Source organism: Nerophis ophidion, linkage group LG05 (assembly GCF_033978795.1).
Source record: "Nerophis ophidion isolate RoL-2023_Sa linkage group LG05, RoL_Noph_v1.0, whole genome shotgun sequence".
Taxonomy (NCBI): Eukaryota; Metazoa; Chordata; class Actinopteri; order Syngnathiformes; family Syngnathidae; genus Nerophis; species Nerophis ophidion.
In genome coordinates, this window is record NC_084615.1 from 8,713,517 (window position 1) to 8,729,005 (window position 15,489).

Genomic DNA, 15,489 nt, shown 5'->3' on the forward strand with positions numbered 1-15,489 from the left:
ACTGGTTTAAATGTAAAAATTAGATATTGGGTTTCACTATGTAAAGCGCTTTGAGTCACTAGAGAAAAAGCGCTATATAAATATAATTCACTTCACCTCATTTCTTCATTTTGCTCGTAGACGGTGTAATACATTGCGTTGGAGTCAATAACCAGGCAACGTGATGAAGTTACGTCTCTTTAATGTGGGCTTCAGAACAGACTCCCTAATGCATGTTCCTTGACTGCACTTAAATGTAGAATATATGTAGAATATATTTACATTATATTCTATTCTATGTACAGTAGATGGCAGTATTGTCCTGTTTAAGAGGGTGACAACATTGCTGAGTCAGGTGCTCGTGGAGCTGGAGGGGGCGTGGCCTCCAGCTCCGCCTGAATTTCGGGAGATTTTCGGGGGAAAATTTGTCCCGGGAGGTTTTCAGGAGAGGCGCTGAATTTCGGAGGTCTCTCGGAAAATCCGGGAGGGTTGGCAAGTATGGACATGCGTCATCATACACGTTATTTTACCGCAAAAGTTTTCAACACGATAATTTGCGCGAAATTTAAAATTGCAATTTAGTAAACTGCATGTGTTGCAATGTTAATATTTCATCATTGATGTATAAACTATCAGACTGCGTGGTCACAAGTAGTGGCTTTCAGTAGGCCTTTAATACTGCTTGAGAGAGAGAGAGAGAGAGGGAGAGTGTGAGAGAGAGAGGGAGGGGGGCGGAGTCAGCTGACAAAGAGGAGGAGAAAGCTACCTTAGGTCCACTCGCCTTCCCGCTCCTCCACCCTCCAGTCACTCATATATCCCCCGAGGTGCTCGTTGGTTCGGCGTTTCACGGAACTTGGACTTATTTCTGCCCGTGCTTTGGATCCGGACGAGCAAACGCAGGTAGGCAAAGCCTCGTCGGCAGCTTTGTGGGAGAAATACAAACAAATATAGTTTGACACGAGACGCGTTCAATGGAATTGTAATTATTACCACCGCCTTTGGCTTAATTGTGATTTCAACTAGACGTGCTAATTGTTTCTATGGCGCTCTGCTATCTGTTTTGTAATCGGATTAGACAAGAGGTGGAGGGTATGGCGACATAAACATGACTTGCTGCGTCCGCTTTGATGTCCCATTGTGTTAATTGGGTCGATACACGCCACCATGTGACTTACGAAAGTCTCGTTACCTACTGGACTTGAACGCACCGTCCTCATCCCATCCTCAGCTGCTCAGTCCGCCTTATTGTGTCTTTTTTTCTTCTTGTCTTCTCTCAGAAGATGTTTATCTTCCTGCTCCTTGTCGCGGCTCTGATGCTGAGCGCACAGCCCGCAGTGTCCGGTGCCAGCACCAACAAACGGCTGAGCACCGTGGCCCAGTACGCCAAGGACAGATCCTGGAACAGATACAGAGATGTGAGTTTGTTGGGAGAAACTAAATGTAATTATAGTGTGTGTGTGTGTGTGTGTGTGTGTGTTCTTGTATTTATATCCTTCTTGAGACACCAACAAGGCAAAGTACCTTCCATATGAGGACATAAATCATGATCCCAATACAGAAAACCATCGCATCTCTAATAGAGAGCCAAATACTGGAGTCCGTGAACATTGCTCCAAAGTCAGGATTTTTTTGTTGATTTAATGTGCAGCCGGGTTGCGCAAAGTGCGGCACAGGGGCCTTCTACGGTCCGTGACTTGTTTGGAAATGACAAAAAACAAAAAATAGAGATCTCATTTGCACCGCTGGTGGTGAAATCTATCAAAATGAGGGTGGTCCCAAAAAGGAGGAGTTCTTCACATTGACTGTGTGTCGGTTTTAAAAGTGCTCCCCCTCTGGTCAACATCATCAATCAATCAAAAGTTTATTTATACAACCCTAAATCACTAGTGTCTCAAAGAGCTGTACAAGCCACAACGACATCCTCGGCTCAGATCCCACATCAGGGGCAGGAAAAACTCAACCGTATGGGATATAGTGAGAAAACTTGGAGGGAACCCTCCCATCTTCTATATGAGGACCGGTGAACCAGTTAGGACCATAATCATGATACCAATACAGAAAACCATCGCATCTCTAATAGAGAGCCAAATACTGGAGTCCGTGAACATTGCTCCAAAGTCAGGATTTTTTTGTTGATTTAATGTGCAGCCGGGTTGCACAAAGTGCGGCACAGGGGCCTTCTATGGTCCGTGACTTGTTTGGAAATGACAAAAAAACAAAAATAGAGATCTCATTTGCACCGCTGGTGGGGAAATCTATCAAAATGAAGGTGGTCCCAAAAAGCAGGAGTTCTTCACATTGACTGTGTGTCAGTTTTAAAAGTGCTCCCCCTCTGCTCAACATCATCAATCAATCAAAGTTTATTTATACAGGCCTAAATCACGAGTGTCTCAAAGGGCTGTACAAGCCACAACGACATTCTCGGCTCAGATCCCACATCAGGGCAAGGAAAAACTCAACCCAATGGGATACAGTGAGAAACCTTGGAGGGAACCCTCCCATCTTCTATATGAGGACCGGTGAACCAGTTAGGACCATAATCATGATACCAATACAGAAAACCATTGCATCTAATAAAGAGCGAAATACTAGAGTCCGTGAACATTGCTCCAAAGTCAGGATTTTTGGTTGATTTATTGTGCAGCCGGGTTGCACAAAGTGCGGCACAGGGGCCATCTGTGGTCCGTGACTCATTTGGAGATTACAAAAACCAAAAAAATAGAGATCTCATTTGCACCGCTGGTGGTGAAATTTATCAAAATGAGGGTGGTCCCAAAAAGGAGGAGTTCTTCACATTGACTGCGTGTCGGTTTTAAAAGTGCTCCCCCTCTGGTCAACATCATCAATCAATCAAAAGTTTATTTATACAGCCCTAAATCACTAGTGTCTCAAAGAGCTGTACAAGCCACAACGACATCCTCGGCTCAGATCCCACATCAGGGCAAGGAAAAACTCAACCCAATGGGATACAGTGAGAAACCTTGAAGGGAACCCTCCCATCTTCTATATGAGGACCGGTGAACCTGTTAGGACCATAATCATGGTCCCAATACAGAAAACCATCGCATCTAATAAAGAGCGAAATACTAGAGTCCGTGAACATTGCTCCAAAGTCAGGATTTTTGGTTGATTTATTGTGCAGCCGGGTTGCACAAAGTGCGGCACAGGGGCCATCTGTGGTCCGTGACTCATTTGGACATTACAAAAACCAAAAAAATAGAGATCTCATTTGCACCGCTGGTGGTGAAATCTATCAAAATGAAAGTGGTCCCAAAAAGGAGGAGTTTTTCCACATTTACTGTGTGTCAGTTTTAAAAGTGCTCCCCCTCTGGTCAACATCATCAATCAATCAAAGTTTATTCATACAGGCCTAAATCACGAGTGTCTCAAAGAGCTGTACAAGCCACAATGACATCCTCGGCTCAGATCCCACATCAGGGCAAGGAAAAACTCAACCCAATGGGATACAGTGAGAAACCTTGGAGGGAACCCTCCCATCTTCTATATGAGGACCGGTGAACCAGTTAAGACCATAATCATGGTCCCAATACAGAAAACCATTGCATCTAATAAAGAGCGAAATACAAGAGTCCGTGAACATTGCTCCAAAGTCAGGATTTTTTGTTGATTTACTGTGCAGCCGGGTTGCACAAAGTGCGGCACAGGGGCCATCTGTGGTCCGTGACTCGTTTGGACATTACAAAAAACAAAAAATAGAGATCTCATTTGCACTGCTGGTGGTGAAATCTATCAAAATGAAGGTGGTCCCAAAAAGGAGGAGTTTTTCCACATTTACTGTGTCAGTTTTAAAAGTGCTCCCCCTCTGGTCAACATCATCAATCAGTCAAAGGTTATTCACACAGGCCTAAATCACGAGTGTCTCAAGGGCTGTACAAGCCACAACAACATCCTCGGCTCAGATTCCACATCAGGGCAAGGAAAAACTCAACCCAATGGGATACAGTGAGAAACCTTGGAGGGAACCCTCCCACCTTCCATAAGAGGACAGGTAAACAAGTTAGGACCACAATCATGGTCCCAATACAGAAAACCATCACATTTAATAGAGAGCCAAATACTAGAGTCCGTGAACATTGCTCCAAAGTCAGGATTTGTTGTTGATTTAATGTGCAGCTGGGTTGCCCAAAGTGCGGCACAGGGGCCATCTGTGGTCCGTGACTCGTTGGTCATCGGCCTTAAGCACATGACAGAAAAATAAAAAATTGAGATCTCATTGAAATCTATCAAAATAAGGGTGGTCCTAAAAAGGAGGGATTTTTCACCTTGACTGTGTGTCTGTTTTAAAAGGGCTCCCCCTCTGGTCAACATTATCAATCAATCAATCAATCAATCAATCAATCAATCAATCTAAGTTTATTTACATAGCCCTTTACGATAGGAAAAACTCAACCCAATGGGCTACAATGAGAAACCTTAGAGTGGACCGCAGATGTGGGGACCCTTCAGTATTTTATACATAAGTAGTAAAACCTTAAAGTCACATCTTAAGTGCACAGGAAGCCAGTGCAGGTGAGCCAGTATAGATATATATATATATATAAAGGTATATACAGTATAGGTATACATATACTGTATATAAAGGTATATACAGTATAGGTATACATATAAATAAAGTTATATACAGTATAGGTATATTATATGTATGTATGTGTGTGTATATATATATGTATATATATATATACACAGTATAGGTATATATATATATATATATATATATATATAAAGGTACCGGTATATACAGTTTAAGCGTAATATGATCAAACTTTCTTGTTCTTGTCAAAAGTCTTGCAGCTGCATTTTGTAACATATGAAATAACAAGTGCGTGTAGGAAATTGATGTATGCGTAATTTTTCCAAAATTAATAACAAATTTAACTTTAAAAATATGTATATACAGACATACTGTAATAACCTGAAGTAAACGATGAAGATTAAAAAATAATTACCAACAAAAAAATGCAAATTGTTTTTTTAACTCGAAGCTGTGTGTCGACTTTTTTCTTATAAAATTTGGAATAATTTCTCATTTTTTCCGCTTCTGTAATATTGCAATATTTTCTCTTAAATTATTACTTTTTTATGTATACATATTACTTTTTAATGCAAAATGGGGACATTTGTCATATACAATTCTGACTTTTATCACAATATCGCCACTTTTTTTGTTGTTCTTGTAAAACAGTGACATCATTTGAGTAAAATCATAACTTTTGTCATAATTTTGCCAAGTGAAATTCTGATTATTTTTATAATATTGACAACATTTTTAAGTTTTCTTATAAAGGTGTGACTTTTGTCTAGTAAAATTATGACTCTTTTCTTAAAATTGCCAACTTTTTAAGTTAGCGTACCAATGATTGTCACACACACCAAGTGTGTGAAAATGTGTCCTCTGCATTTGACCCATTCCCTTGTTCACCCCCTGGGAAGTGAGGGGAGCAGTGGGCAGCAGGTGTCCCGTGCCCGGGAATCATTTATGGTGATTTTAAGCTTTTCTTGTAAAATCGCGACTGTTATTGAGTAAAATTCCATATTTTAACATAATATTACACACATTTTTGTTTTTTCTTGTAAAGTTTTGGCTCGCGTTGAGTAAAATGACAACTTTTATTATAACACTGCCAAAATTCTAAGTTTTACTTGTGAAATTGTGACCATTTTCTTGTGAAATGCCAACTCATTTTTTACAAGTTTTTTTTATATTTCATAGTTTGTGTATATTATTAATGTAAATACAAAACTTTATATATCTAGAAAAGGTGGTCCTAGAGAGGTAGGCATTTTTCGGAGGTCTCAAGAATGTAACAAATACAAGAATGTGTGTGTGTGTGTGTGTGTATGTGTGTGTGTGTGTGTCGCTATGCCCTTCATACACTCTGTGAGTACTGGCAGCAGGCAGCATCCACCTTGTAATGTTGACACTCAGCATGATGACATGTTTGTGTGACTTTCATCAACATTTGGACCTGTCATACCCCCTTTACACCCAAGTTGTGTACTGTTTTCAACTCAGAAGTATTGCTTATCTCAGACCTGGGCAAAATACGCCCTTTACGATTTTCAATCCGGCCACGCCAGATGTTCTACATCAGGGGTGCCCACACTTTTTCTGCAGGCGAGCTGCTTTTCAATTGACCAACTCGAGGGGATCTACCTCATTTATATATATCATTTATATTTATTTATTTATGAAAGAGACATTTTTGTAAACAAGTTAAATGTGTTTAATGATAATACAAGCATGTGTAACACATATAGATGTCTTTCTTTCACGAAGACAAGAATATAAGTTGGTGTATTACCTGATTCTGATGACTTGCATTGATTGGAATCAGACAGTAATGATGATAACGCCCACATTTTCAAATGGAGGAGAAAAAAAGTTGTCCTTTCTGTACAATACCACATGAAAGTGGTTGGTTTTTGGCATCTAATTCATCCAGCTTCCATACACTTTACAAGAAAAACATTGGCGGCAAATTCCGTAGCTTGCTTGATTGACATTCACGGCACCCGAGGGTCTTGTGAGATGACGCTGGCTGCTGCCAGTTCATTATTATGAAAAAATGACAGAGAGGAAGGCGAGAAACACTTTTTATTTCAACAGACCTTCGCGCCGTCCCGTCCGTCAAAACTCTAAAGGCCGACTGCACATTTCCTATCTTCACAATAAAAGCCCTGCTTCATGCTGCCTGCGCTAACTAAATAAGAGTCTCAGAAAGCTGGCGTGCACAAGTGATGTGCACGCCAGCTTTCTGAGGGATCGCTTGTGCACGCCAGTTTTCCGAGACTCTGTATTTAGTTAGCGCAGGCAGCATGAAGCAGGGCTTTTATTGTGAAGATAGGAAATGTGCAGTCGGCCTTTAGAGTTTTGACGGAAGGTACGGCGCGAGAGTCTGTTGAAATAAAAAGTGTTTCTCGCCTTCCTCTCGGTCATATTTTCATAATAATGATCTTGCAGCAGCCAGCGTCATCTCACAAGACCCTCCGGTACCGTGAATGTCATTTAAGTGACGTCTTGGTGAAGAGTGATGATCACTAATTTTTAGGTCTATTTTTTTTTAAAAGCCTGGCTGGAGATCGACTGACACACCCCCCGCCGTCGACTGGTAGCTCGCGATCGACGTAATGGGCACCCCTGTTCTACATCATTTTTTTTTTAGACCTTTAACATCCAAACTGTCTCCACCATTATGCTGTTTTTAAATGACCCTAGGTCTTGAACTAGAGAGAGTATTTCAATGGTCAAAATCTGCACTTTTGGGTGTCATAGGAGTTATTATGGCAATCTACGTCAAAGCAGAGTGGGCGGGGTTTGTTTTCAGAGCAGCCAGCCCGAAAGGCGTGTGTCATACAAAGGTGCGGAAGTAGATTTTTACATGATAATATATCATATTGTAGGTGTTTATTACACTTTGCTGTTTTTTACGTTTTTGTTGTGTTTTGATTGATTGTAAAAGATACACAACTATTGAGGAGCTGGTCTGAGAAGTATAGGGAGGAGTGACATTCATAGGTTCTTAATATTCAGTGTTTTATTGTTCGTAGTTAATGTTGAGAATCCGACTTTCTTTCTTAGTTTATTTCGAACATGAACATACTTACAACATAATACATCGGACTATTTCATATCATTTCACATCACATCATGTCCGAAAAAGGAGTAGGAAGAAGCAAAGCTTATTTAATCCTTCCCCTTTCCCACGTCAGAGCGTTTACAAATATATACATTCATTTACTGACCTTTTTATAGTATGATTGTAAAATGACATCCGTGAGTGAGTAATACAACAGTTTTGTAATATGTAATTAATTAATTCAGTCATTATTAACATACTGAGATGAGGAATATCTTATTTTCAATAAGGTTGAAAGTGTTTCTCATAATTCTTCTTCTTTGTACTTTGTAAGCACTATTAATTTAAACATCCTCTTAAAGTGGATCATATCAGTACAATGTTTAACTTCTTTACTTAATCCATTCCATAATTTAATTCCACACACTGATATGCTAAAGGTTTTAAGTGTTGTACGTGCATACAAATGTTTTAAATGATATTTTCCTCTAAGGTTATATTTCTCCTCTTTAGTTGAGAAGAATTGTTGTACATTCTTTGGTGGCGGGTTATAATTTACTTTGTACATCATTTTAGCTGTTTGCATTTTTACCAAATCAGCGAACTTTAATATTTTTGACTCAATAAATAAAGAGTTTGTATTTTCTCTATATCCATTGATCTTTTTTTGTAACACAGTTAACGAATGTAGCGCACATTTGTAGTTATTTCCCCATATTTCTGCACAATAAGTCAGATATGGTAACACTAGCGAGCAGTAGAGAATATAAAGTGATTTTTGGCCCAGGACGTATTTTGTTTTATTCATTATTGAAATGTTTTTGCCACCTTATGTTGTATGTTTTGTATATGAGATTTCCAGTTAATTTTATCATCTATTAATACTCCCAAAAATCTGGTTTCTTTTACCCTTTCAATATCTACTCCGTCTATTTGTATTAGTGTCTGATGCTCTTTTCTACTGTTACCAAATAGCTTTCTTTCTTTATTTTAAAGTACATTTTGGTCTCCCATTCGGTAAAAAGCTGTAAATTCCATTCCATTTTTTTAGGCCAATCAATCAATCAATCAAGCAAACTTTATTTATATAGCCCTTACTCACGAGTGTCTCAAAGGGCTGCACTAGCCACACTGACATCATTGGCTCAGATCCCACATCAGGGCAAGAAAAAACTCAACGCAATGGGATGACAATTAAAAACCTTGGAGGGGACCACAGAAGTGGCTAGCTCTACAGTATGTACATATTGCATCGTTATGCCTCATTTGTCGGTATATTTGAGCTGATTTAATATCCCTTACTTTTATCCTCTTTGTAGTTACATGTCTCATGACACCTTGTCTGTATGTAATATTGGCTGCATTTCAGATAGTTGTTTGTGTGCCATGTTGTTCCAGACCACAGGAAACATTGCCTAGCTTGCCAAAGATTGCAATAAATTTATCAAAAGAAGGCATCCTGCTGTTTCCTTTTAACTTGGCCACACACATCCATCTATACCTTTGGCCATTAAAAGCCAGTCATTTCCAGGACTTTTCTCCCCTTCTGATAAGCCTCAGACTTAGGGCTGGGCGATATATCGATATATTCGATATATCGCGGGTTTGTCTCTGTGCGATATAGAAAATGACTGTCGTGATATTCGAGTATACATAAATTTACCATAGATTGATTAACGTGAACCCCGACTTAAACAAGTTGAAAATCTTATTGGGGTGTTACCATTTAGTGGTCAATTGTACGGAATATGTACTGTACTGTGCAATCTACTAATAAAAGTCTCAAACAATCAATCAAACACTCTCACAGTTGCTTCTAGCTGCTGGCATTACACTACAGGCGTTTCCCACTCTTTTTTTGTCTCTCCTTCTCACAGAGACATAAAACAAGCACACCTTCTTACATACGTCACGTGTGAAACGTCACACGCTCCCGCGGAGCAGACAGTTAGCGACATGGTAACGTTATGTGTGATGCTGACTGTGCGGTGCGGGTGTTAATACGAGAGAGAGAGAAGGTGTGAATCTGGTACCAAATGGAGGAAACATTAATTCCCAAGAAAAACAGCACAGGGTTCATCATCTGGCGGTGGTTTGGCTTCAAGCGGGAAGATTTTGAATATTTATGCGGCAAAAGCGTTGCTACAAAAACTATTGTAGTGGCGTTCTGTACAAAAAGTACACCTTTTAATTTAGTGTTGTTTTGATGTCATCTTCATGACATCATGCAAAAAAGTGCACTAATAGCCTGTTTTAAAATGTCTCTGACAATCTTGCACTTTCTGTTTTGAAATGACATGAATGTGTGCGCCACTGCTTAATAACTTTAATAAACACACTTTTGGTAAATTGACTTAGTTGTGCAATTAATGCAGTATGAAGAAGAATGTTTTAATGTAGACACATAGAATCATCATACTGCTGTGATTATATGCATCAAGTGTTTATTCAAGGCTAAGGCAAAATATGGAGATATACAAACCCTGTTTCCATATGAGTTTTTATGAAGCCACGCTGTTGTGACACGTGCTGAATGTGCTTTGGCATTGTCATGCTGTATGTACCTTTCAGCATTAATGGTGCCTTCACAGATGTGTAAGTTACCCACTAATGCACCCCCATACCATCACAGATGCTGGCTTTTGAACTTTGCGTCGATAACAGTCTGGATGGTTCGCTTCCCCTTCGGTCATGATGACACAATGTTGAAAATTTCCAAAAACAATTTGAAATGTGGACTCGTCAGACCACAGAACACTTTTCCACTTTGCATCAGTCCATCTTAGATGATCTCGGGCCCAGAGAAGCCGGCAGCATTTCTGGATGTTGTTGATCAATGGCTTCCGCTTTGCATAGTAGAGCTTTAACTCGCTCTCACAGATGTAGCGACGAACTGCATTTAGTGACAGTTGTTTTCTGAAGTGTTTCTGAGCCCATGTGGTGATATCCTTTAGAGGTTGACGTCGGTTTTTGATACAGCGCCGTCTGAGAGATCGAAGGTCATGGTCATTCAATGTTGGTTTCTGGCCATGCCGCTTACGTGGAGTCATTTCTCCAGATTCTCTGAACTTAAGGCTAAGGCAAAATATCGAGATATATATCGTGTATCGTGACATGGCCTAAAGATATCGAGATATTAACAAAAGGCCATATCGCCCAGCACTACCCTGATTTACTAATGTTTTCCGATGTTGTAAAAATGTGTAGACTAAATATAAAATTTTGACATTTCTGTCAACGAAGATATGTTTCAACCTGCGTCAAATAGTCATTTTGATAGTAGGCTATTCCAGCTAATATAGTCACTGTGTTGCCTTCATTATAAGGCTTCATTATATAAGGCTTTTAATTTCTCGCGGCTCCAGACAGGTTTGTCTTTTGTGTTTTTGGTCCAATTTCAACTTTAAACCTTCAATGTTTTGGGTTGCTGACCCCTGCTATAAACGGTTGCACTTAGCGAATGACGAACCCGCCCAGAGTGAGCGGCGACACGGGTATTTAACGCGGCGTGATTAGCGCCGATTCTCATGTGGAAAAATTAATGACCAAGTAAGCTTAGCAACCCTGCCAGCAACAAAACTAGACTTAATTCTAGCAAGAATAATACTAGACTTAAATTAAGGATCATGACATCATTGCTTTGCACACTTTGTCCCTTTGACCACTAGCTCTGAATAACTTTGGTTGGAAACCTCTATAAAGTAAAAATAAAGATGTCTTTGAATTAACGAAAGTGAATGTGAGGTTATAAATCACACATCTCACCTGTATAGTAGAAGGTTGTGTCATACATACATACATACATACATATATACACATTTTTTCTCTAAGTTTGGCCCTCCCGAGCCAAAATAATTGCCCAGGCCTGTTCTAGTTGGTCAAATGATGGTGGGCGGGGCATCAAAATAATAACAATATTTCGGGGCTGTACATCTAATTATGAAATGAACATATCCTGGCTGAACTACTGTTATATAGGTATTGGGAAAGAACATGATTTAGAATAGAATAGAAAGTACTTTATTGATCCCTGGGGGAAATTCAGCACTACAGTTCTCGTATAATAGACAATAAACACTTAGGTACTTTTTACATGTCAAATACAGTCAATTATACATCATTATTCACTTGTGAATAATATAAATACAGTCTATTATACATCATTATTCACTTGTGAATATAAATACAGTCTATTATACAGCATTATTCACTTGTGAATAATATAAATACAGTCTGTTATACATAATTATTCACTTGTGAATAGTATAAATACAGTCTGTTATATAGCATTATTCACATGTGAATAATATAGATACAGTCTAGTAAACATCATTTTTCACTTGTGAATAATATAAATACAGTCTGTTATACGGCATTATTCGCATGTGAATAACATAATTACATTCTATTTTACATCATTATTCACTTGTGAATAATATACATACAATCTATAATACAGCATTATTCACATGTGAAATTTATAAATACAGTCTGTTATACATCATTATTCACTTGCGAATAATATAAATACAGTCTTATAAAACATTATTCACTTGTGAATAATATAAATACAGTCCATTATACAGCATTATTCACATGTGAATAACATAAATACAGTCTATTACGCATCATTATTCACATGTGAATAAAATAAATACAGTTTATTATACATCTTTATTCACATGTGAATAATATAAATACAGTCTATCACACATCATTATTCACATGTGAATAATATAAATACAGTCTATTATACATCATTATTCACTTGTAAATAATATAAATACAGTCTATTATACATCATTATTCACATGTGAATAATATAAATACAGTCAATTATACATCATTATTCACTTGTGAATAATATAAATACAGTCTATTATACAGCATTATTCACTTGTAAATAATATAAATACAGTCTATTATACATCATTATTCACATGTGAATAGTATAAATACAGTCTATTATACATCATTATTCACTTGTAAATAATATAAATACAGTCGATCATACATCATAAATTCACATGTGAATAATATAAATACAGTCTATTATACATCATTATTCACTTGTGAATAATATAAATACAGTCAATCATACAGCATTATTCAGATGGGAATAATATAAATAGAGTCTATTATACAGCATTATTCACATGTGAATAATATAAATACAGTCTATTATACATCATTATTCACTTGTAAATTATATAAATACAGTCGATCATACATCATTATTCACATGTGAATAATATAAATACAGTCTATTATACATCATTATTCACTTGTGAATAATATAAATACAGTCAATCATAAAGCATTATTCACATGGGAATAATATAAATAGAGTCTATTATACAGCATTATTCACATGTGAATAATATAAATACAGTCTATTATACATCATTATTCACATGTGAATACAATAAATACAGTCTATATAAAGCATTATTCACATGTGAATAAAATAAATACAGTCTATAAACATCATTATTCACTTGTGAATAATATAAATACAGTCTATTATACATCATTATTCACTTGTGAATAATATAAATACAGTCAATCATACAGCATTATTCACATGGGAATAATATAAATACAGTCTATTATACATCATTATTCACATGTGAATAATATAAATACAGTCTATTATACATCATTATTCACATGTGAATAATATAAATGCAGTCTATTATACATCATTATTCACTTGTGAATAATATAAATACAGTCAATCATACAGCATTATTCACATGTGAATAATATAAATAGAGTATATTATACAGCATTATTCACATGTGAATAATATAAATGCAGTCTATTATACATCATTATTCACTTGTGAATAATATAAATACAGTCTATTATACATCATTATTCACTTGTGAATAATATAAATACAGTCAATCATACAGCATTATTCACATGGGAATAATATAAATAGAGTCTATTATACAGCATTATTCACATGTGAATAATATAAATACAGTATATTATACATCATTATTCACATGTGAATAATATAAATACAGTCTATTATACATCATTATTCACTTGTAAATAATATAAATACAGTCGATCATACATCATTATTCACATGTGAATAATATAAATACAGTCTATTATACATCATTATTCACTTGTGAATAATATAAATACAGTCAATCATACAGCATTATTCACATGGGAATAATATAAATGCAGTCTATTATACATCATTATTCACTTGTGAATAATATAAATACAGTCAATCATACAGCATTATTCACATGTGAATAATATAAATAGAGTATATTATACAGCATTATTCACATGTGAATAATATAAATGCAGTCTATTATACATCATTATTCACTTGTGAATAATATAAATACAGTCTATTATACATCATTATTCACTTGTGAATAATATAAATACAGTCAATCATACAGCATTATTCACATGGGAATAATATAAATAGAGTCTATTATACAGCATTATTCACATGTGAATAATATAAATACAGTCTATTATACATCATTATTCACATGTGAATAATATAAATACAGTCTATTATACATCATTATTCACTTGTAAATAATATAAATACAGTCGATCATACATCATTATTCACATGTGAATAATATAAATACAGTCTATTATACATCATTATTCACTTGTGAATAATATAAATACAGTCAATCATACAGCATTATTCACATGGGAATAATATAAATAGAGTCTATTATACAGCATTATTCACATGTGAATAATATAAATACAGTCTATTATACATCATTATTCACATGTGAATAAAATAAATACGGTCTATATAAAGCATTATTCACATGTGAATAAAATAAATACAGTCTATAAACATCATTATTCACTTGTGAATAATATAAATACAGTCTATTATACACCATTATTCACTTGTGAATAATATAAATACAGTCAATCATACAGCATTATTCACATGGGAATAATATAAATACAGTCTATTATACATCATTATTCACATGTGAATAATATAAATACAGTCTATTATACATCATTATTCACATGTGAATAATATAAATGCAGTCTATTATACATCATTATTCACTTGTGAATAATATAAATAGAGTATATTATACAGCATTATTCACATGTGAATAATATAAATAGAGTATATTATACAGCATTATTCACATGTGAATAATATAAATGCAGTCTATTATACATCATTATTCACTTGTGAATAATATAAATACAGTCTATTATACATCATTATTCACTTGCGAATAATATAAATAGTGTATCATACAGCATTATTCACATGTGAATAGTATAAATACAGTCTATTATAAAGCATTATTCACTTGTGAATAATATAAATACAGTGTATTATACATCATTATTCAAGTGTGAATAATATAAATACATTATACATTTAAGTACAGTCAAAAAGGAACACATGCCCTTTGACATATCAGGGCCATTTAATGAAGACTTGACATTGAATTATTATATATGGCTCCTTTAAGTCGCGGTCCTTCTTCTTTTTCCCCATGTATAGTTGTGTGCTACGCAGTAATTACACTGTTTTTGTGTTCATAAGCGATGTGCAACGATGTCGTTGTCGTGTTAGCGAATGCGTGAATTGTATCTTTTATTTTATCCCTCCCCAACCGCAATAATAATTGAGAGACTCTCCAGCCTTGGCAGCTGTGCAATCATCGATGTCAGCGCAGTAACGACCGGCCTTATCACGCTCGCCGCTCCCCCACGAAGCGCGCACGGCCAAATGCGGAATCCTCGGGAGGTTTCAGCCAACTGTAAGCTACCTTTGGCCTTATTAGAGCTGGTCGTCCTCAAGCAGTGCAGCCGCGATGTGAGAGCCAGAATTAGTCCCAACCTTACATTAACTGGGCTTTGCACCGTGTGTAGT

General features: G+C 36.3%; 1 protein-coding gene across 3 annotated transcripts in view; it reads left to right on the forward strand.

Annotated features, from left to right (window-relative positions):
- Positions 1-745: 745 nt before the first annotated feature.
- The window catches only part of spock1 (SPARC (osteonectin), cwcv and kazal like domains proteoglycan 1), a 322,462-nt gene continuing 307,718 nt past the window's right edge, over positions 746-15,489 (forward strand). For 2 of the 3 annotated variants that reach the window (XM_061899887.1, XM_061899889.1), the window contains exons 1-2: positions 746-879; positions 1,257-1,394. In XM_061899887.1, coding sequence (XP_061755871.1) covers positions 1,260-1,394 — 135 coding nt within the window. In that variant the 5' untranslated portion in view covers positions 746-879; positions 1,257-1,259. The remainder of the gene's footprint in view (positions 880-1,256; positions 1,395-15,489) is intronic. The other variant, XM_061899888.1, reaches the window with a different exon arrangement.